At 38.8% G+C, this 17,083-nt stretch overlaps 1 protein-coding gene across 1 annotated transcript in view; it reads right to left on the bottom strand.

The window, feature by feature from the left end:
* The window catches only part of LOC127574632 (nucleolar protein 4-like), a 252,208-nt gene that overhangs the window by 187,535 nt on the left and 47,590 nt on the right, over window positions 1-17,083 (bottom strand). Inside the window, 2 exon segments of the mRNA XM_052023795.1 lie at window positions 6,857-7,006; window positions 12,030-12,362. Coding sequence (XP_051879755.1) covers window positions 6,857-7,006; window positions 12,030-12,311 — 432 coding nt within the window. The 5' untranslated portion in view covers window positions 12,312-12,362.

Below are 17,083 nucleotides of genomic sequence, written 5' to 3' on the forward strand. Positions count from 1 at the left end.
CAAGGCAGGTTTTGTGGATGTATGAAGAAGACATTGCATGTAATGATTTTTAAATGTATATTACTACAATAATAGAAACAGAAAATGCCAGAAATTCTCAGGAGTTCAGACAGCATCTGTGAAGAGAGAAACAGGAGTTAACATTTCACATTGACTTTTTTCCAGAAGTGGAAAAGGTTAGTGATAAAACAAGTTTTAAGTTATAAAGAAAGTGGAGCAGGGCAGAGAGTACTAAAGGGGAAAGTCTCTAATTAGATGGAGATGAGGAGAAATTGAACAACACAGTGTATGTGGTGCTAGCTGAGAAGTTTTTGTAAAAGTTAGTGAATAACAAAAGGTGCATCTTGAGGAGGTATAAGCAGAAGAATGAAATCAGAAAATAAGGAAAAAAAATGGATGTTGGGAAGCTGAGCACCAATACAGAAGAGAAAAGAATAACTAGTAATGAAAGGCAGAAAGAAGTTCAAAGGCACAGAAATCAAGGATGGAAAAAGACAAAAAAATGAATCTGGCTGTGCTTAATAACATAAGTAAGGTACAGAATGGCACATGGAAGTATGGAGATTTAGCTATTGCTGAAACATTTCAGAGGGGCAGGAATGACAGCTTGATGTTCACAGTTACAGGAGTTTTGGGCAAGGATAGGGAGGAGGATAAGAAAGAAAGGGGGAACAATATTACTAACACAATCAATCACAGCTCTGAGAAGGGATGATATGTTAGAAGGATGTATGGATTGAACAAAAAAAAGCCAATCATGCTGTTAGGACCATGATAATGACCTCTAAACAGTCCAAGGAAGAGAGAGAGAGCAAATATGTTGGCACATTTCTGAAACATACAAGAGCAATAAATGTAGGGGATTTCAATGACCCTAATACTTACTGTAATACAGACAGTGTGAAAGATATGGAGGACACGGAATTCCTAATGTTCATTCAGGAGAATTTTTTAGCCAATCCATAGTGAGCCCAACAAAGTGTTATGACATTGGTGGGGAGCAGGTGAGGGTTGGCGAACTCTGGATTCAACTTTCAGGAACTATGCGGGGCAAGGGGCAGGAGTATCAGTGGGACAGCATCCTCATGACAGTGATCATGATTCAGGTACATTTAGCATAGTTACAGAAAAGGACAAAGATAAGATAGATTACTAATTGGGGTAATGCCATCTTTAGAGGACTGAGAAGTGATTTGGCAAATGTGGTCTGGAAATGGCTACTTGAGGGTTAATCAATGCAATAGAAATGGGATGTATTCAAAAGGTTTGGGGTAAGCATGTTCCCACAAATAAAAATGTAGGACTGCCAAATCTAGAGCTCCTGAGAAGACAAAATGAACAGAGGATTAAATCAGGCAAACAAAAAGGAATACAAGACACTGAGTGCTGCAGAAAGACTATAGAAAAGGTGAAATTAAAAGAGAAATTAATAAATCAAATTAAGGGCATGAAGAAAATTCTGGCAAGTAGAATTAAATAATATCCAATTTTGTTTTGTAATCAAAGATCAAGAATATAACTGGAACCAATGAGTGATCAAGAAGTTAACATACATGTGGAAGTGGAGGATGTGGGGAAAGTTCTTAATGATTACTCTGTGTCTATCTTCAGAAAAGGAGGACAATACTTTTAAGACCATATGAAATAAGAACAGGAGTAGTCCATTCAGCCTCTCAAACCTCCTCTGCCATTCAATACGTTTGTGGGTGATCCAACGTTCCTCAAGTTCACTTTCCTGTTCTTCCCCCATAACCATTGATTCCCTTATTGCTTAGAAATCTACATTAGCCTTAAGTATACAGTACACAAGGATTCTGCTCCCACATAGGGTCAAATCTGTGGCAAGGAGTGCTAAAGACTCACAACTATCTTAAATGGGCATCCTCTTATTCTAAAACCATGCCTTCTGGTTCTGGATTCTTCCATGACAGGAAAGAGCCTCTCAACACTTACCCTGTCTTGTCACCTAAGTATCTTAGGTGTCTCAATAAGATTGACTCTCATTCTTTTAAACTCCAAAGACTAGAGTTCCAACCTGTTTAACCTTTCCTTGTAGGACAACCCCTCCATACCCAGGATCATTCCACTCAGCTTTCTCTGAATCATCCCCAGTGAAATACTATCTTTCCTTTAATAGGGGGGTCAGGGAGCTAAAACAGTTCGCAGTACTCAAGATCTGGTCTTGCTAGTGCTTGGATTCCTTACATTTATACTCCAACCCCTTGAAATAAAAGCGAGCGTTGCACTGCACTTTCTCTGTAGCTGTGACACTTCACTCTGTACTGTTATTGTTTTTATCTGTACTACATCAATGCACTCTGTACTAACTCAATGTAACTGCACTGTGTAATGAATTGACCTGTACAATTGGTATGCAAGACGAGTTTTTCCACTGTACCTTGGTACAAGTGACAATAATAAACCAATACCAATTAGCTTTCCCTATTACCTGCTGTACGTGTGTGCTAGGTTTCCATACAACACAAAACAGGCCCTTTGGCCCACCCATTCTGTGTTTCATGTACAAGAACCCTCAAATCCTTTTATGCTGCAGCTTTCTGCAGTTTATCTCCATTTAAATAATACTGTTCTTTTGTTCTTCCAAAATGAACAACCTTATATTTTTGTACATTATACTCCATTTGTGAACTTTTTGCCCACTCACTTAACCTATCAATGCATAACCTACCAATCTCTATTAACTGTTTATATCCTCCTAGCAACTTGTCTACCCACATATTTTTGTGTTGTGGTTATTGTGATCAGGCAGAAAGAGATGGAAATATCAGATAACATAAACATGGCCAAAGAAGTGTTAAGGGAATTAGCATCTTTGAAAGTGAACAAATGACTGGGCCAGTAAAATATATCCCAGGAAGAAACAGTGTAGAGGCTTTGACTATCATTTTTGAATGCTCCCTGACCATAGGAGTGATGCCAGAGGATTGGAAGATTGCTAACATTGTACCATTGTTTAAAAAGGAATAAAACAAGTAATTACAGAACAGTTAGTTTAATCATAATGGTTGACAAATTATTGGAATCAATTCTGAGGGACAGTATAAACTTCATTCAGAAAGGCATAGACTAATCAAAGACAACCAGCATTGATTCGTTAAGAGTTGTCTGACTAACTTGAATCAATTCTGTGAGGTGGTTTACAAAGTAGGGTCAATAAGAACAATATGCTTGACATTGTCTATGTGGATTTAATTTAGCAAGGTTTATGACAAGCACCCACATGGCAGGCTGGTCAAAAAGTAAAAGTCCATGGGGTCAAAGATAAATTGAGAATCATTTAAAGTTGGATTTGTGGCAGAATACACATGGAAATAATTGACAAATGACTGGAAGGCTGCTAATTGATGATTCCACAGGTCTCAGTATTCAGACCCTTACTTTTTGTTGCATATATTAATGACCTAGACTTAAATGTAGGGTACATGGTACAAAAAGTGACCTTGTGGGTTGACATTGAGGAGGAAAGCTTTTGAATACAGGAAGATATACTCCAATAATTCACTATCCCATACAAAAGCCTGAAAGCATGTACCACCTGGCTCAAGGACAGCTTCTATCCTGCTGTTATAAGACTATTGAACAGTTCCCTAGCACAATAAGATGCACTCGACCTCTCAATCCACCTTGTTATAACCTTGCACCTTGTTGTCCACCTGCACTGCACTTTCTCTGTAGCTGTGACACTTTACTCTGCATTCTGTATTGTTTTACCTTGTACTACCTCGATGCACTGTGTAATGAATTGATCTGTATGAACAGTATGCAAGACAAATTTTTCACTGAATCACGGTACAAGTGATAATAATAAACCAATTCCAATTCTTCTATTCTGAAATCCCAATGGTTTGGCATCTGGCCTACTAGATGCTGTTCCTGTGCTCTTCTACACTCTCTGGATCTGGTTGCTGCACTCTTTTTAAACTCGCTGCATGCTGTTATCAGCACTTTTTTAAATTCACTGGGGCCCCATTCATGCACTTCTTTACTTGCTCCCTTTAAACCAATGGGCCCTTTTCCTACACTCCCTTTAAACTCACCAGGGCCCCATATCTCGTATTCCCTTTAAATTCATCAGATTCACTGGAAAATTAATTACAATACTGTATAACACCTTAAATTAATCAAGTGTATTGGGGTAAAAAAAGAAAACACCCAACAATCTGGAAAATCTGCCTAACTGGCAGCACCAACAAGGGTGTCAGATGTTTTACTGTTGACAGACTCTTGGGCAGAAAAGTGGCAAATGAAATTCAGAAAAGTGTGAAGTAAGGTATGGGGCATACAACAAGGTAAGAGAATGCACACTAAATAGGAAGGCATTGACAAGTGTGGTGGGGGAAAGGGAACCTTGGATGTATGTGCACCGTAGTTTAAAAGTAGCAGGAGCTCACTAAGGTGGTTTTTTAAAAAAAAATGGCACACTGAATGTTTTCCTTTATTAGCCAAAGCATTGGAACATAAGAGCAGGAAGGATATGCTAGAACTGCATAGACCACAGCTTCAGAACTCTATACAGTTTTGTTCACCACATTAGAGGAAAAACTTAGTATATAAAATTATGAGGGGCCAAGATATTGTAAATATGAAGGTCTTAGAAAAAGGGTCAAAACCCAGAGGGTGTAGATTTAAAATGGATAAGAGGATTAGAGGGAATGTGTATTTTCATAGTAGGGGTCAGAATTCATTGTCTAGAAGGGTGGTCAAAACAGAAACATTTAAAATAAAAACAAATACTTGAATAGTTACTTGAAATGCAACAGTCTGCAGGTCTGTGGATCAAGTCTTGAAAGGTGGAATTAGATTAAGCCAAGTAGCTTTCGCAACTAACATGGACATGATAGATCAAACAGCATCCTCCTATGTTGTAAATTTTCTATAATTCTATCAAAGTTCCAAGGGCAGAATGGCTAATTATCTGGAATTCAACGAAATCTGCTAGACTGTAATGTACTTAGTCAGATGAAGAGATGCTGTTCCTTCAGCTTGCGTTCAGCATAGTTGTAACAAAGTAGGAGGCAAAGAGAGGTCAAAGTGGGATGGAGAATTAAAGTGACAGGCAGACGGAAGGTCAATGTCACCTTTACAGATTGAGCACAGACATTCTGCAGAGGGTCAAGATCTTGAATATATTCATGCAAATGTTTTTGTTTAAAATAAAAATCAACATGAAAACTAATTAAATTTGCTAATGAGAAGTTTTGATGATGTTTCCCAAAATGTTATGTTTTTTAATTTGGTAGCCCACATTAGCAACTTGTAGGCACCCCACTTCCTGTGATGGTAGGTTGCTTTTCTCAGGAATTCAACTAAGTTATCTGTAATGGGCCTTTTTTTGGATTGTAAACATGAAGCTACAGTTAGACTTAATAAAAACAAATATGTAAGGGTAAGTCTTTATTAAACCAAGAAGGTCAAATTTAAGAATTATTTGGTATAAGTCAAGCAACATAACCCAGTACTGATGAATTGTAGTATGTTCATTATTGCACAAAAGCAACTCGCACTTGATTCAATCAAAACTATTACTCAATTGTGCAAGTTTACACATGTTAAGTAAACTACCTGGACAATTTACATCCAGTTTCATTAATTTCAGTTACACCTGCAATGTAATAAAAACATTCAAGGTACTTTTGAATATTGTTGTCAAACTAAAACAGGCGATTTCCTGTATTGCCTGTGGGGAAAAATTAAAGACTTGCACAGAAGACACAAATATATGATTTTGATCACATGCCATTTCTCATCATTAAATCCCTTGATTTTTACCATCACATGAATAAAGATTGGCCATTGTAGGTCTCATCTGAAATACAACATTGTCTCTCAGAAGCAACTGATGCCACCCTACCTAAGAAACTGGGTATCAACAGCAGAAGAATATTTATTTTAAAAAAAAAACAAGAAGCACTATATTTTTCCTTCATATCCCGCTCTCCCAAAGATGTGTACCAACTGTGATTTTAAAAATGCCAATCACCATTAAGCAGCAATGAAGGAACATAAACTCTTAGGAATAAAATGAAAAGTTGAATCTGAAATAATACATTTTTGATTTGTATATGTGTCATGTTGCAACTCTTTTCCCACCTTAATACAAAGAATGTGGGGCAAAGTATATTCAGTACATGCTGTGAACAGAACATTGCTCATTATACAAGTACTAATTTGGAGAGTCATGAATCCAAATGAAGTCTGCTGATGAGGAAAGGCACTCTTTTGCCCAGGACTATCACTTATTTCAATAGCAAGCTAGTCTCTGGACTCTTTTGTATATTTGTTTAAAATAACCTTAAGTTTTAACATTTTTGAGTGCTAAGCTTGCACCATTACATGACATTAAAATGGGTTTTTTCTGGGTGCTTGGGTTTCCTCCTACATCTCAAAGACATGTAGGTTTTTAAGTTAACTGGCCACTGTAAATTGCCCCTAATGTGTAGGAGAGTGATATAATCTGGGGGGAGTTGAAGAAGATATGGGGTGAATTAAAAAATGGGAGGGATTAATGTAGATTTGGTATAAAATGGGTGGTTGTTGGTCAGTACAGACTTAAAGGGCTGATAGGACTGTTTCTGTGCTGTATCTATGACAATGTCTAAAATGTGAATTTGTAAAGGAGTAAAATAGTGAATAAGCATATGGCCATCACTGAATTGTAAATCTCTTAATGCTGCCATTTGTAATTATCTTTCATATTTCACAGGCATCATGTAACATGTCTTATTGAAGATGTCCTTATAATCAAAATTTACTTCTGGTGTTTCAGCTTAGACATGTTATTGTGTGTGTGTGTGTGTGTGTGTGTACATAAATAAATTGAAGATCAATTACTTACTGCCTTGTAGGTTCTTTTCTGGCCAGCATGTTTTCGGGATTTTTCTCCATTTACTCCTATTTCAACGTGCATGGAGTAAATAATATCAAAAAAATCTTCAACTACTGCAACTCGTTTTAAAGATTGCTTCTCTGTGGTGCTGATTCCATCCTGTGAACCCACAAAAAAAAAGTCTTGCTCTAGGTTTTTATATTTATAGTGGGAGAATAAATAAAGACTGCACTGCAAGAACAACAGTCAAGTGAAAGATTAGCATTATCTCACCATTTTATTTGAAATGTTAATAGAAGTTAAGTCATGAATTAGTTTTATATAAGAACTTAACATTAAGAAAATAGAAGCAAATGCAAGCCATTGTCTATAACATCATGGTTAATCTTTTACACCAGCTCTATTTTCCTGTACTATCCTTCTAATATCTAAAAATCTTTTTTTACTTTAAGTAAAACAAAGTAAAATTGAAATCATTTACCGTCCATGAGCAAATCTTTGCTGAAAAATTACAATTTAGAGACTAACTGCTCCAACTTGTGTAAGATGATGAAGAACTCCTCCAAACTAGCTTTCCTCCAACAACATGGACAAAATGATAACCTTTGGCTGGCTGCAAACTGGCTTCCATTTTGTAATGATGATCCTTCAATAATTTGTTGTGAAGAACCAAAGTTGGATAAAGCTACATAAAATGAATGTTCTTTTACTGCAAAAACCCCTTCCTCTTCAGATTCAAATATTAACAACAACTTGGTCATCCAGGCTTGCCTTTCATAAGTTTTAATTTATAGGAATCTTGTTTTGCAATATTTCTACATTAAGATACCCTAACACAGAGGTAGTGTGCAATCAAACTCCTGCTATCACACACTTTCTATCTGAAGGAGTCATGCACACACCAATTATGTAATTTTACTTCTCTCCTACAAAAAAAACATTTGACCTCCCTGCTATTAACATATTATACTTTCTATGGAAAACATCTTGCTGTTGAGAAAGGAATTGTCAATTTGATAGATGCATAGCACCTTTGGGATATACAGAAGCAAATGAGTAAGTTACTTTAATAATTCACTACGCAAATCCAGCCCATTATTCGGACAATCCAATAAGATTTTCTGTTCCAACAACATGCGGAAGGTTACAAAAACTTGGTTTGTATCTTGCAAAGCACTCAGGCTGATCAAATATATGGGCAGGAGTCTGTCAGCATAAACTCTGATAAAGGTACTTGTTGTCATTGTGTAGGAAAGGCACCCTTCAGAAGCACTATATGGGAGAACTGCAAACACATAATGAAGATGAATAGAAGCTAAATCAGGGCTATTATTCACTAAATCTGTTAAAGAATCAAATTTATTGTATACTTAACTAAAATCTTATTAATAAAAATGAAAATATCATAGTATCACTTTAATATGAACAAAATGATGAACATCTCCACCAGTGTCAATCAATGAAACTGAACAGTGAACCTTGGCATAATTGACCTGCAGTGGGGCAACCTAACATCAAGCTGGTCCAGACATATTGTTTGGTACTCCAGAATTTCAGGTTGAGTAACATTTCATTATCAATAAGCATGATATTGTATTTAAAACAAAAATACTTAGTAATGGCCTCTTCAAAGACTCAACAAGGTGTGTTATCAAATGAAATATAACATTCAATTCCTTGTTTATTGTGTTTTACAAATCAAATATAATGCTGCTCATTATCTTCATTTTCAGTAAATGAAGTACAACTGCTCTCTTGATCCAGAACTGAGATGGGATTGAAGAAAATCAAAGAACACTGATAGATAATTCGATTAAACCCTGTGCATCACAATATGCTTTTTATTTAAATTTGATACTAACTGCAAATAGTTTTTATGGATTGAGGTCCATTTTAGAGAGAGTTCCATTTGATGTCAAGAATACCCTAGCTAGTGCTTTTAAAACATAAAAGAAAATCTTCAGCATCAAGAGAAGAAAAATCAATAAATTAATATAAATAATGTATTTGGTTGGGATATAGTCTCCCTCTCCCTTCCAACACCCCCAAACTGAAAAAGCAACAATGAATGAAACACCCATCAGGGGACAAATTAAGAGCGCATGTTATTATCCCCAGAGCTCAAAATCTTCGCCCTGGAAAACAGATGGGAATGTAAACTCGTTAACCTGGTACGATTCACACCTGTGGCAATTAGCACTATCTGGAAAATATTGCATTTTATTTTTCTGGCACGCCAATTTAAAGTAGTTCTAACGGCATCACCAATGATTTAGTACAACAGAAAATTACAATAGATGGACGCAATTTCAATTTCGTAATGACATTAATTGGCCTCTGACAATAATCCGGATACCACAGAGAAAGAAGTGGTTTTCAATCGTTATAGAGAGCTCGTCCGCTTAGCAAATGTACAGTCGCAACCCAATCCGTTCGCTTTCTAAAATGATGCGAAGGAGGGATGGCAGGCGGAAAGAAGATCGGTTTATATATCTTGCAAAACCACCACGGAGTTACTGTAAATATGTTTCAGAAGCCGCTCCCGGCCCGGCCCAGGGATTACCCTGCCACTAGCGGGCACGAAGCAGAAGACAGAGGCATTTTAGGTTCAAGCAAGTACTGCGGGGTACATCCTGTTCCCTCCCAGTCCCGGGTTTTAAAAAAAGAAAACCAGGTGCGCTTCCTGGCCTAGCAGCTTCCTGGCCTAGTCGCCTTGTGCTGCGAGAGCGACTCCCATTGTCCACCGGGGAGCCAACAGGTTGATTATGCGTCGCGGGTCGGAGCGCAGACAGGTAGTCACCGTCTCCATGGGAACTCGCGAGGTGAGCGGAGCCCGGAGCGCGCGCCACCAGGAGTCCCGGCCGCTGGGTCCGCGCGCCACGGAGCGCGCGCATTCGCGCGCGGCGCCGTCCCGCTCGGTCAGCGCGGGCTCGCGCCCAGGCGGGACCACAGCCTTTCGCAGCACAGATGCATTACGCCAGATTGTCGACATCCGACCGGCCAGGCAACACCACCAGCTCCCGGAGGGGGAGGGGAGGGGCGAGATGGCACGCCATTCCGGGCCTCGTCATCGAATTTTCAACCTTAAAATATTACAGCAGGAGAGCCACACAACTCAGCATTAGCATTGAGGATTTTTTCTTCCTCCCATGTTTAAGAATTATTTGGATATTGACTGCAAAACAAACACGAGTCTACGACCGAAGCAACTTGCTAATAAAAATAAATATTCCAGAAGATAAGGTTGGTGACAGGCCTACTAGATAGCAATATGGTCGCCTGTAACACAGTGTGCACGGACAGTAAAATTGATAACTGGGCTGCCTGGTAATTTTTTTTAAAGATGCCCTCTGATTTTATTATCCATGTTTGCCAAAACACAAAATTAGTGGAGGAGACTACGGTGTCATCAGACTTTACCAAAATGGAATATCTATGTGACTTGCCAATTTTAAGAAAAAATGTACAGAATATTTTCCTTACTGTACTTAAATTGAGACCTTTGCGCTTTTTGCTAATGACATGTCAATCAAATGCAAAAACTCCCTCTTTGCCTATATATATTCTTATAACAAGGAGGATACTATGCATCTTTATTTACATTTACAGGTCCATCTCTAGTTGTAAAATCCATTGCCTACAGCAGGGTTATTTTATTTGTAATAAAAAAATTACTATTAGCATTTATAATGTCTGAGGAGGCATCAGCTCCAATCCATTATTCACGAAGATATTTTTTTTAAAAGTCCTTTATTTACTTGGTCCACATGAGAATCAAAGTCATGGTCAGGAAAAACAAACAGCTAGGTGGTCAATGATTGCAAGATATCTGTCACCATTCGTCGGCAGCTGGTACCTTCGTCCCACCGTGATGGAAGAAATGCCAGGTTGCGAGGTTCTGTTGCCTGGTGACAAAAGTGCACATCCCAGACCACAGGAGGACGTTAATGTAGAAATGTCGATAATTTCTAATTTCTCTGCGATGTTGTTCATTGAGCTCTAATATATCAAAACGCACCGTCGATGTAGGCTCTGGAACCCACAAGATTGCCTGTACTTTTAATGGAAATGAATACAGTTTGCTTTTTGTGGAATTCATAAAATGGATACTAAACGGTGCAAAGAAAGCTCCCATTTTATTTGCAATTGCCTGTCCTGGTGATGGCATTTGTAATTCAGTCTCTTTAGGCAATCGGGCACCGTGGTTAATTAGCCCGATAACAGACGATGTTGCTTCAGCTCCGATGTCTTTTAAAAGATAGTAATCTTGAAGCCTAATTATTATACAGCAACCACGGATCTACTAGTAAGAACAGATCTCTTGGGCAGAGAGAAAAGAACTGTCCAAAAAAAAGTCCCTAAAGCCCCTAGCACGATCCAGGTTGTCAGAAATGTTAAGGAAAACAGAGCCCCATCATACGCACCCTCATTGTGATCACTCCCTTTCTGTTTCAGTAGGATAATCGCGTGGGTGGATGAGGGGATTCGGATTGTTAAAAAAATGTTTCTGAACAGCTATCACAATTACCCGTCTGATGCTATCGAAATCTGTGAATCTGGAAGTGCTGCTTAAAATGCCTTATACAAGCTATTTAACAGACCGTTTATAAAATTAAACTATAGGTAGAAGGGAAACTATTTTTCGAAATACCAGGTTACCCTATTTTATTAACAGGAACATAATACCAGACGTATACGAAAAAACAGGTCCGTTTAGAAAATAAATTGGAAAAACTGAGACGGGGCGGCGGGGGGAGGGGGTGGTTATACACACCCACCAGCGCTGCATTTGGCTTCCAACCAAACATTCTGTCCCGACACTATGTAATATTATCCGGGATGCATCAAGCACCCTCACCTCAAATTAAGCTTTAAAATTAGACATTTGGGGAAATAGTGGTACTTTTTGGAAATAAAAATGCTGTTTAAGGTAAGCATTCGAGCTGTAAGCGAAATAAGCAATTAACCCCAAACGTCATTTTCAATGTAATTAAATAAAGAGAAAATTATAAGCTGAGTGTACAGTCTGGACGTGCCAGCCCAGGCAACATGACCGCCTGATGCACGATAAAAGAAGACCAAAGACCCATCATCAGGCAGCCAACTGTGGCACCCCTTGATTTCTTTACGTCCAGACTTGGAAACAAATAAACATCAACTTTAATATAAAGTGAACACTAACCGTTGTTTTGACCGGTACGTAAAGGACCAGTTTACCACCTCCAGCCTTCAGCTCCTCCGACGATCCCAGCTGGAACCCTTTCGATTTCACCCAGAATTTAAATTTGGCGTTATCTGCAGAACTGGGCTCCACTCCGCTCAGAAATTGGACGATGCGATCGTATTTCTTACGGGTGACCGTCTTGGTTTTGCCGGAGTCCCCGTAGGTCTTCAGACACCACTCCTGGAACTGACGGTACAGGTCCCGGTCGCTGCTGTCCCGTGCGGCCGCTTTGTTCTCCATAATAGCCCAGGAGCCTGGGACTCGAGTGTAGCTAATGTGTGGACTTTACACCTGGATAGCCCAAATGGAGCCAACAATACACCGAAAAGGGTGTTAACCGACAAATCCGAATAGCGATGCTAATTTATTAAATCCATATTTATATTTTAAAATAATAAATAAATGATCGATATAAAAGACCGAGCACTGCACATAGGCAAAGTGTCCGTCTGCAAAGAGGGCGATGCGGCCGGAGCCAGCTCTGGTAGCAGTTTTTTTTTGTTCTTACCCCGTTGGTACCGTTAGCAGCACTGCCGCCCTTGCCCGGATCGGTGCCGCCCGCGGGACCGTGCTCCTGTCTCTCGCCGTGCAGAGTGGAGGCGAGCGGATCACGCGCCGCGCTCTCTCTCTCTCTCCCTCGCGCTCGCTCGCTCCCTCCCTCCCTCCCTCCCTCCCTCTCTCTCCCTCCCTCCCTCTCTCTCCCTCCCTCCCTCTCTCTCTCCCTCCCTCTCTCTCTCTCTCTCGCCCCCCCCCCCCCCCCCCCCCCGAGCTGCCACAGACGGAGCGCGAGCGCCGGGTTTCCCTGCTCCACGAGCTCTTCCCTTTTTGTTTCGAGCCTCACCATTGGACAGCGGAACAAAAGTTTCTCTGGCGACGGCCAATCAATGATGTCACGTACAGCTGTCCCATTTAGGAATACAGTGCAACACGCATGCCTTCTGCACTGTGATAGCAGCGCACATTCAACAGCTGATACAGGTGAATTCACATGTACATGGTGCATTTTCAAAAGAAACTATAGATTTTTTCGTGATGTTAGGGCGAGAAAGAAAACGACACAATCACGCAAAAATAATCATATCACGAAAATATTAGCATTTAATTGTTTCCATTTAATTCAATAAATATGAGTGAGATTTATCTGTATTCCACATTAAATAATCAAAACATCAGTCAGAATGCTGCAAACGTAGGGTTAGGTCTTAAAATATCAGATAGCTAAACACATCGGTCAGTCTCGCATTTCAGAGTTCTTTTTCTGAGGCAAATCCTCGGCGTTCAAGGTGATTTGATGCCAGCTCAATTCGCGGTTTTGAACTGACTGATGTGTGGACGATATGGGATTGGCAAACTTGACCACAGGTGGTGCTTGACCAGGTGAGTTGTCTGGGGCGTTGTGTTCTTTCTGTGTTTGCCCTGGTCAGCGCCTGACCTCATCACAGAGACTGTACTTCGCTGATCCTCCTCCATTTTGAATGGTCACAGGCCAGGAATTCCCATAAATTGGTGGAGATGTTACATCTTTTCATGAAGATTTTGAGAATTATCCCTACTCATTTTCTTCATGCTCTTTCAATGCAAAGTTCAGGATAGAGTGGTTCTTTTGAAATTTTATTTCAGCTTTCCAGAAGTCGCAATTTTCTTGATTTTTTTTATATATTTCATTTTTGGTTCCTTTTTGGAAGTCTGCTATCAGGCATGCAAATGATGTGGCCCACAACCACGAATGATTAACAGTAAACACAGTTTTGATATTGGAGCTTTCAGTCTGGGAGAGGACACTGACATTGGTTCATTTATCCTGCTCATAGGCATTTTGGGGACATGGCTGTCTTAGTAATTCTTTAGGGCTTTGAGGTTGCTTCTGCAGATAAAACAAGTGCCTGTGCATAGTTTCTTCCCACGTGTGATGGTCATTGCACACCAGCTACCAAGTGGACTTGTCAGAGCAAGGCCTTAGGCTAATGCTAAGGAGATCCAAGACAACTGGAGACTAGGTCATACTGCTTGAGGGGCTCGAATGCCCACATGTACTCTGTGTGTGAGAAGAGTATGCATTACATAGAGCTTGATGCAGAACATTCAAGCTTTTGTACAGTCTGTTTCTCAGTAACACCCTTCCCCATAATCCTTCCTCTCCTAATGCTTTTCTTACTTCAGTCTCTTATCTCCTGCAGCTCAACTCTATTCTTACTTTTCTTACTTTTCTTTTCTTACTTCAGTCTCTCTCAACCCTATTCCCTTTTCCTCCAATCCTCTATCCTTCCTCTCTATCACCCCCACCTTCTTCCATACCCTGCACTTCACCTCAATACCTTTCCACCTCACCTTTCCCAACACTCCAACCACCAGTCACTTCACCTCCTGGGGATGAGGTCACCCCCACCCCACCCATCCCATGCTTGATCACAGCAGTTCAGGGCTTTTTCCTGGACTACCACCCATTCAATCCAGGACCTCCACTGTCAGGCCCCACAGCTCCCCCACCATACATGGTCAAATTTGACATAGACACTGATTTTTTTTTTAAAACATACAATTTAGAAGGCAAACTGGCTTCATGATATTCCCCATCTTTTTGGCTTCAACAATTTTGGACACAAATGTGGAAAAATAGGTTTGTCCCTCTTTGTAGATAGGCAACAACCCCATAATTGAGTAGAGTGTCTGATTAGGGATTTATTCCTTTATTTCATGGAGATATACACTGTTGGCATCTATTTTGAATGATCTTTCTTTCCTTTTCAATTTTTTTAAATTAATTTTCAAATTAATACAGATTAATATAACATCAATGATTATACATGTGATACAAAGAGATCGGGAGGACAATCATGACATAAATAATCAAAGAATAAAAAATATAATCTAGACCACACGGTATAATACAAAAAAAATCAAAAAGGGAAAGAAAAGGACTTATTGTATAATAAAGAGAACCCCCAAATCAAAAAAATTATAAGTAATAAATTGAAACAAACAGAAAAAAACTGGACTGATTTCTCAATGAAGAAAGTGTGTTATTATGTCATCAACTCTGCTCCTCTAAATTCAAAGGTTATTAAAAAGGTATCTTATATCATATGAAAATATTGAATAAATGGACTCCAAACTTCTTCAAATTTAAGCAAAGAATCAACAGTGCCACTCCTAATTTTTTCTAAGTTTAAACATGATATAGTTTGAGAAAAACATTGAAAAGTAGTAGGAGGTATTGGATCCTTCCATTTAAACAAAATGGATCGCTTGAATAATGTGACAAAGGCAATCATATGGCAAGCAGAAGCAGATTAATGGCCAGATTCCATCCTTGGTAGCCCAAAAATTGCAGTGATAGGGCGAGATTGTAAATCAATATTCAATACAGTTGAAATAACATTAAAATTATCTTTCCAATATTTTCCCAAAAAAGGGCAGGACCAAAACCTGTGTGTCAGGGAAGCCACCTCTGATTTACATCTGTCACATAGGATTTATATGTGATAAAAATGGGCTAGCTTATCCTTAGACATATGGGTCCTGTGAACCACCTTAAGCTGTATCAAAGAGTGTCTGGCACACATTGAAGATGTATTAACTAATTGAAGAATTTTCTTCCATGTCTCTATAGATAAAAGTATCTGGAGTTCTCTTTCCCATTCATTCTTAACTTTATCAAGTATCTCTGGACATATTTTTATAATTAGATCATAAATTATTGCTATCAAGCCCTTCTGATAGGGATTAAAACCTAAAATTTTTTCCATAATTTCAATTTTATATGGAATCAGAAAAGGTGGTATAGTAACTTTTAAAAAATTTCTAATCTGTAAATATCAAAAAAGTGTGATGTAGGTAAATTGTATTTATTAGACAACTGTTCAAAAGATAAAAACAGTTATCAATGAATAAATCACAGAAGCATGTTATTCCATTTTCCATAAAGAAAAAGCTGTCAATTCTGGTTGGTTGAAAGAAAAAATTAGATTGAATGGGACCTGAAAGTTATATTTATTCAATCCAAAAAATTTACAAAATTGAAACCATATTCGTATTGTATGTTTAACTATTGGGTTAGTCATATGTTTACTCAATTTAGTAAGTGCAAAAGGGAGTGAGGCTCCTAAAATAGAAACTAATGAAAATCCTTGCACTGATTCATACTCAAGGTATACCCATTCGGGACATTGAATTACATCTAAATCGTGTGCCCAAAAAATTAAATATCTGATATTAATTGCCCAGTAGTATAAGCTAAAGTTAGGCAAAGCCATACCGCCATCCTTTAATTTTTGTAAGTATTTCTTACTTAACCTTGGGTTTTTATTCTGCCATATGTATGAAAGAATTTTAGAATCAATAGTGTCAAAAAAAGATTGAGATGAAAGTTGGAATCACCTGAAATATAGAAATTTTGGTAAAATATTCATCTTAACCGCATTAATTCAGCCTATCAATGATAGAGATAATGGGGACCATTTAGTAAATAATTGTTTAATGTGATCAATTAAAAGTAAAAAGAATGATCTCTGAAGAAGCTAATGAAAATGTTACACTTTGCTCACCCAAAATGGCCCTCTTACTTCCTTCGACCACTAACCTCAGACCAGAGAGTTTGTGACAGATAACAAGACTAGCAGCCCTCAAAATAAACACTAATTCTTTTCTTAAAGAGTGCTAACTGATCTTTAGGGCTGAGTATGTGGCTTCTATTTCTGGACAGCATCCAGAAGGTCCCATAGCCCGCTACTATCACCCCAGTTTTGCAGGTTTGGAGAAGCAGCTAGATTCACATTCTGAATTTTGGGCACAGATCTCTGCCAAAAGGTGGAGTCAAAAAGATGCCTGGAGAGCATCCAGGTAAATGTCCTGAACTGGAAACCATCCAATGTCAGGTCGAAAACACCTGACATTGCCTAACCTGCACTCTGACAACAACAGGGAATGACAATTATGGTTTATGTAAATAACATGCACTTTGCCCATGGTATGCAAGAACAGGAAAGTTACTTTAGTGGGAATCCTTTAACTAA

The sequence above is a fragment of the Pristis pectinata genome, chromosome 9 (assembly GCF_009764475.1).
Source record: "Pristis pectinata isolate sPriPec2 chromosome 9, sPriPec2.1.pri, whole genome shotgun sequence".
Lineage (NCBI taxonomy): Eukaryota > Metazoa > Chordata > Chondrichthyes > Rhinopristiformes > Pristidae > Pristis > Pristis pectinata.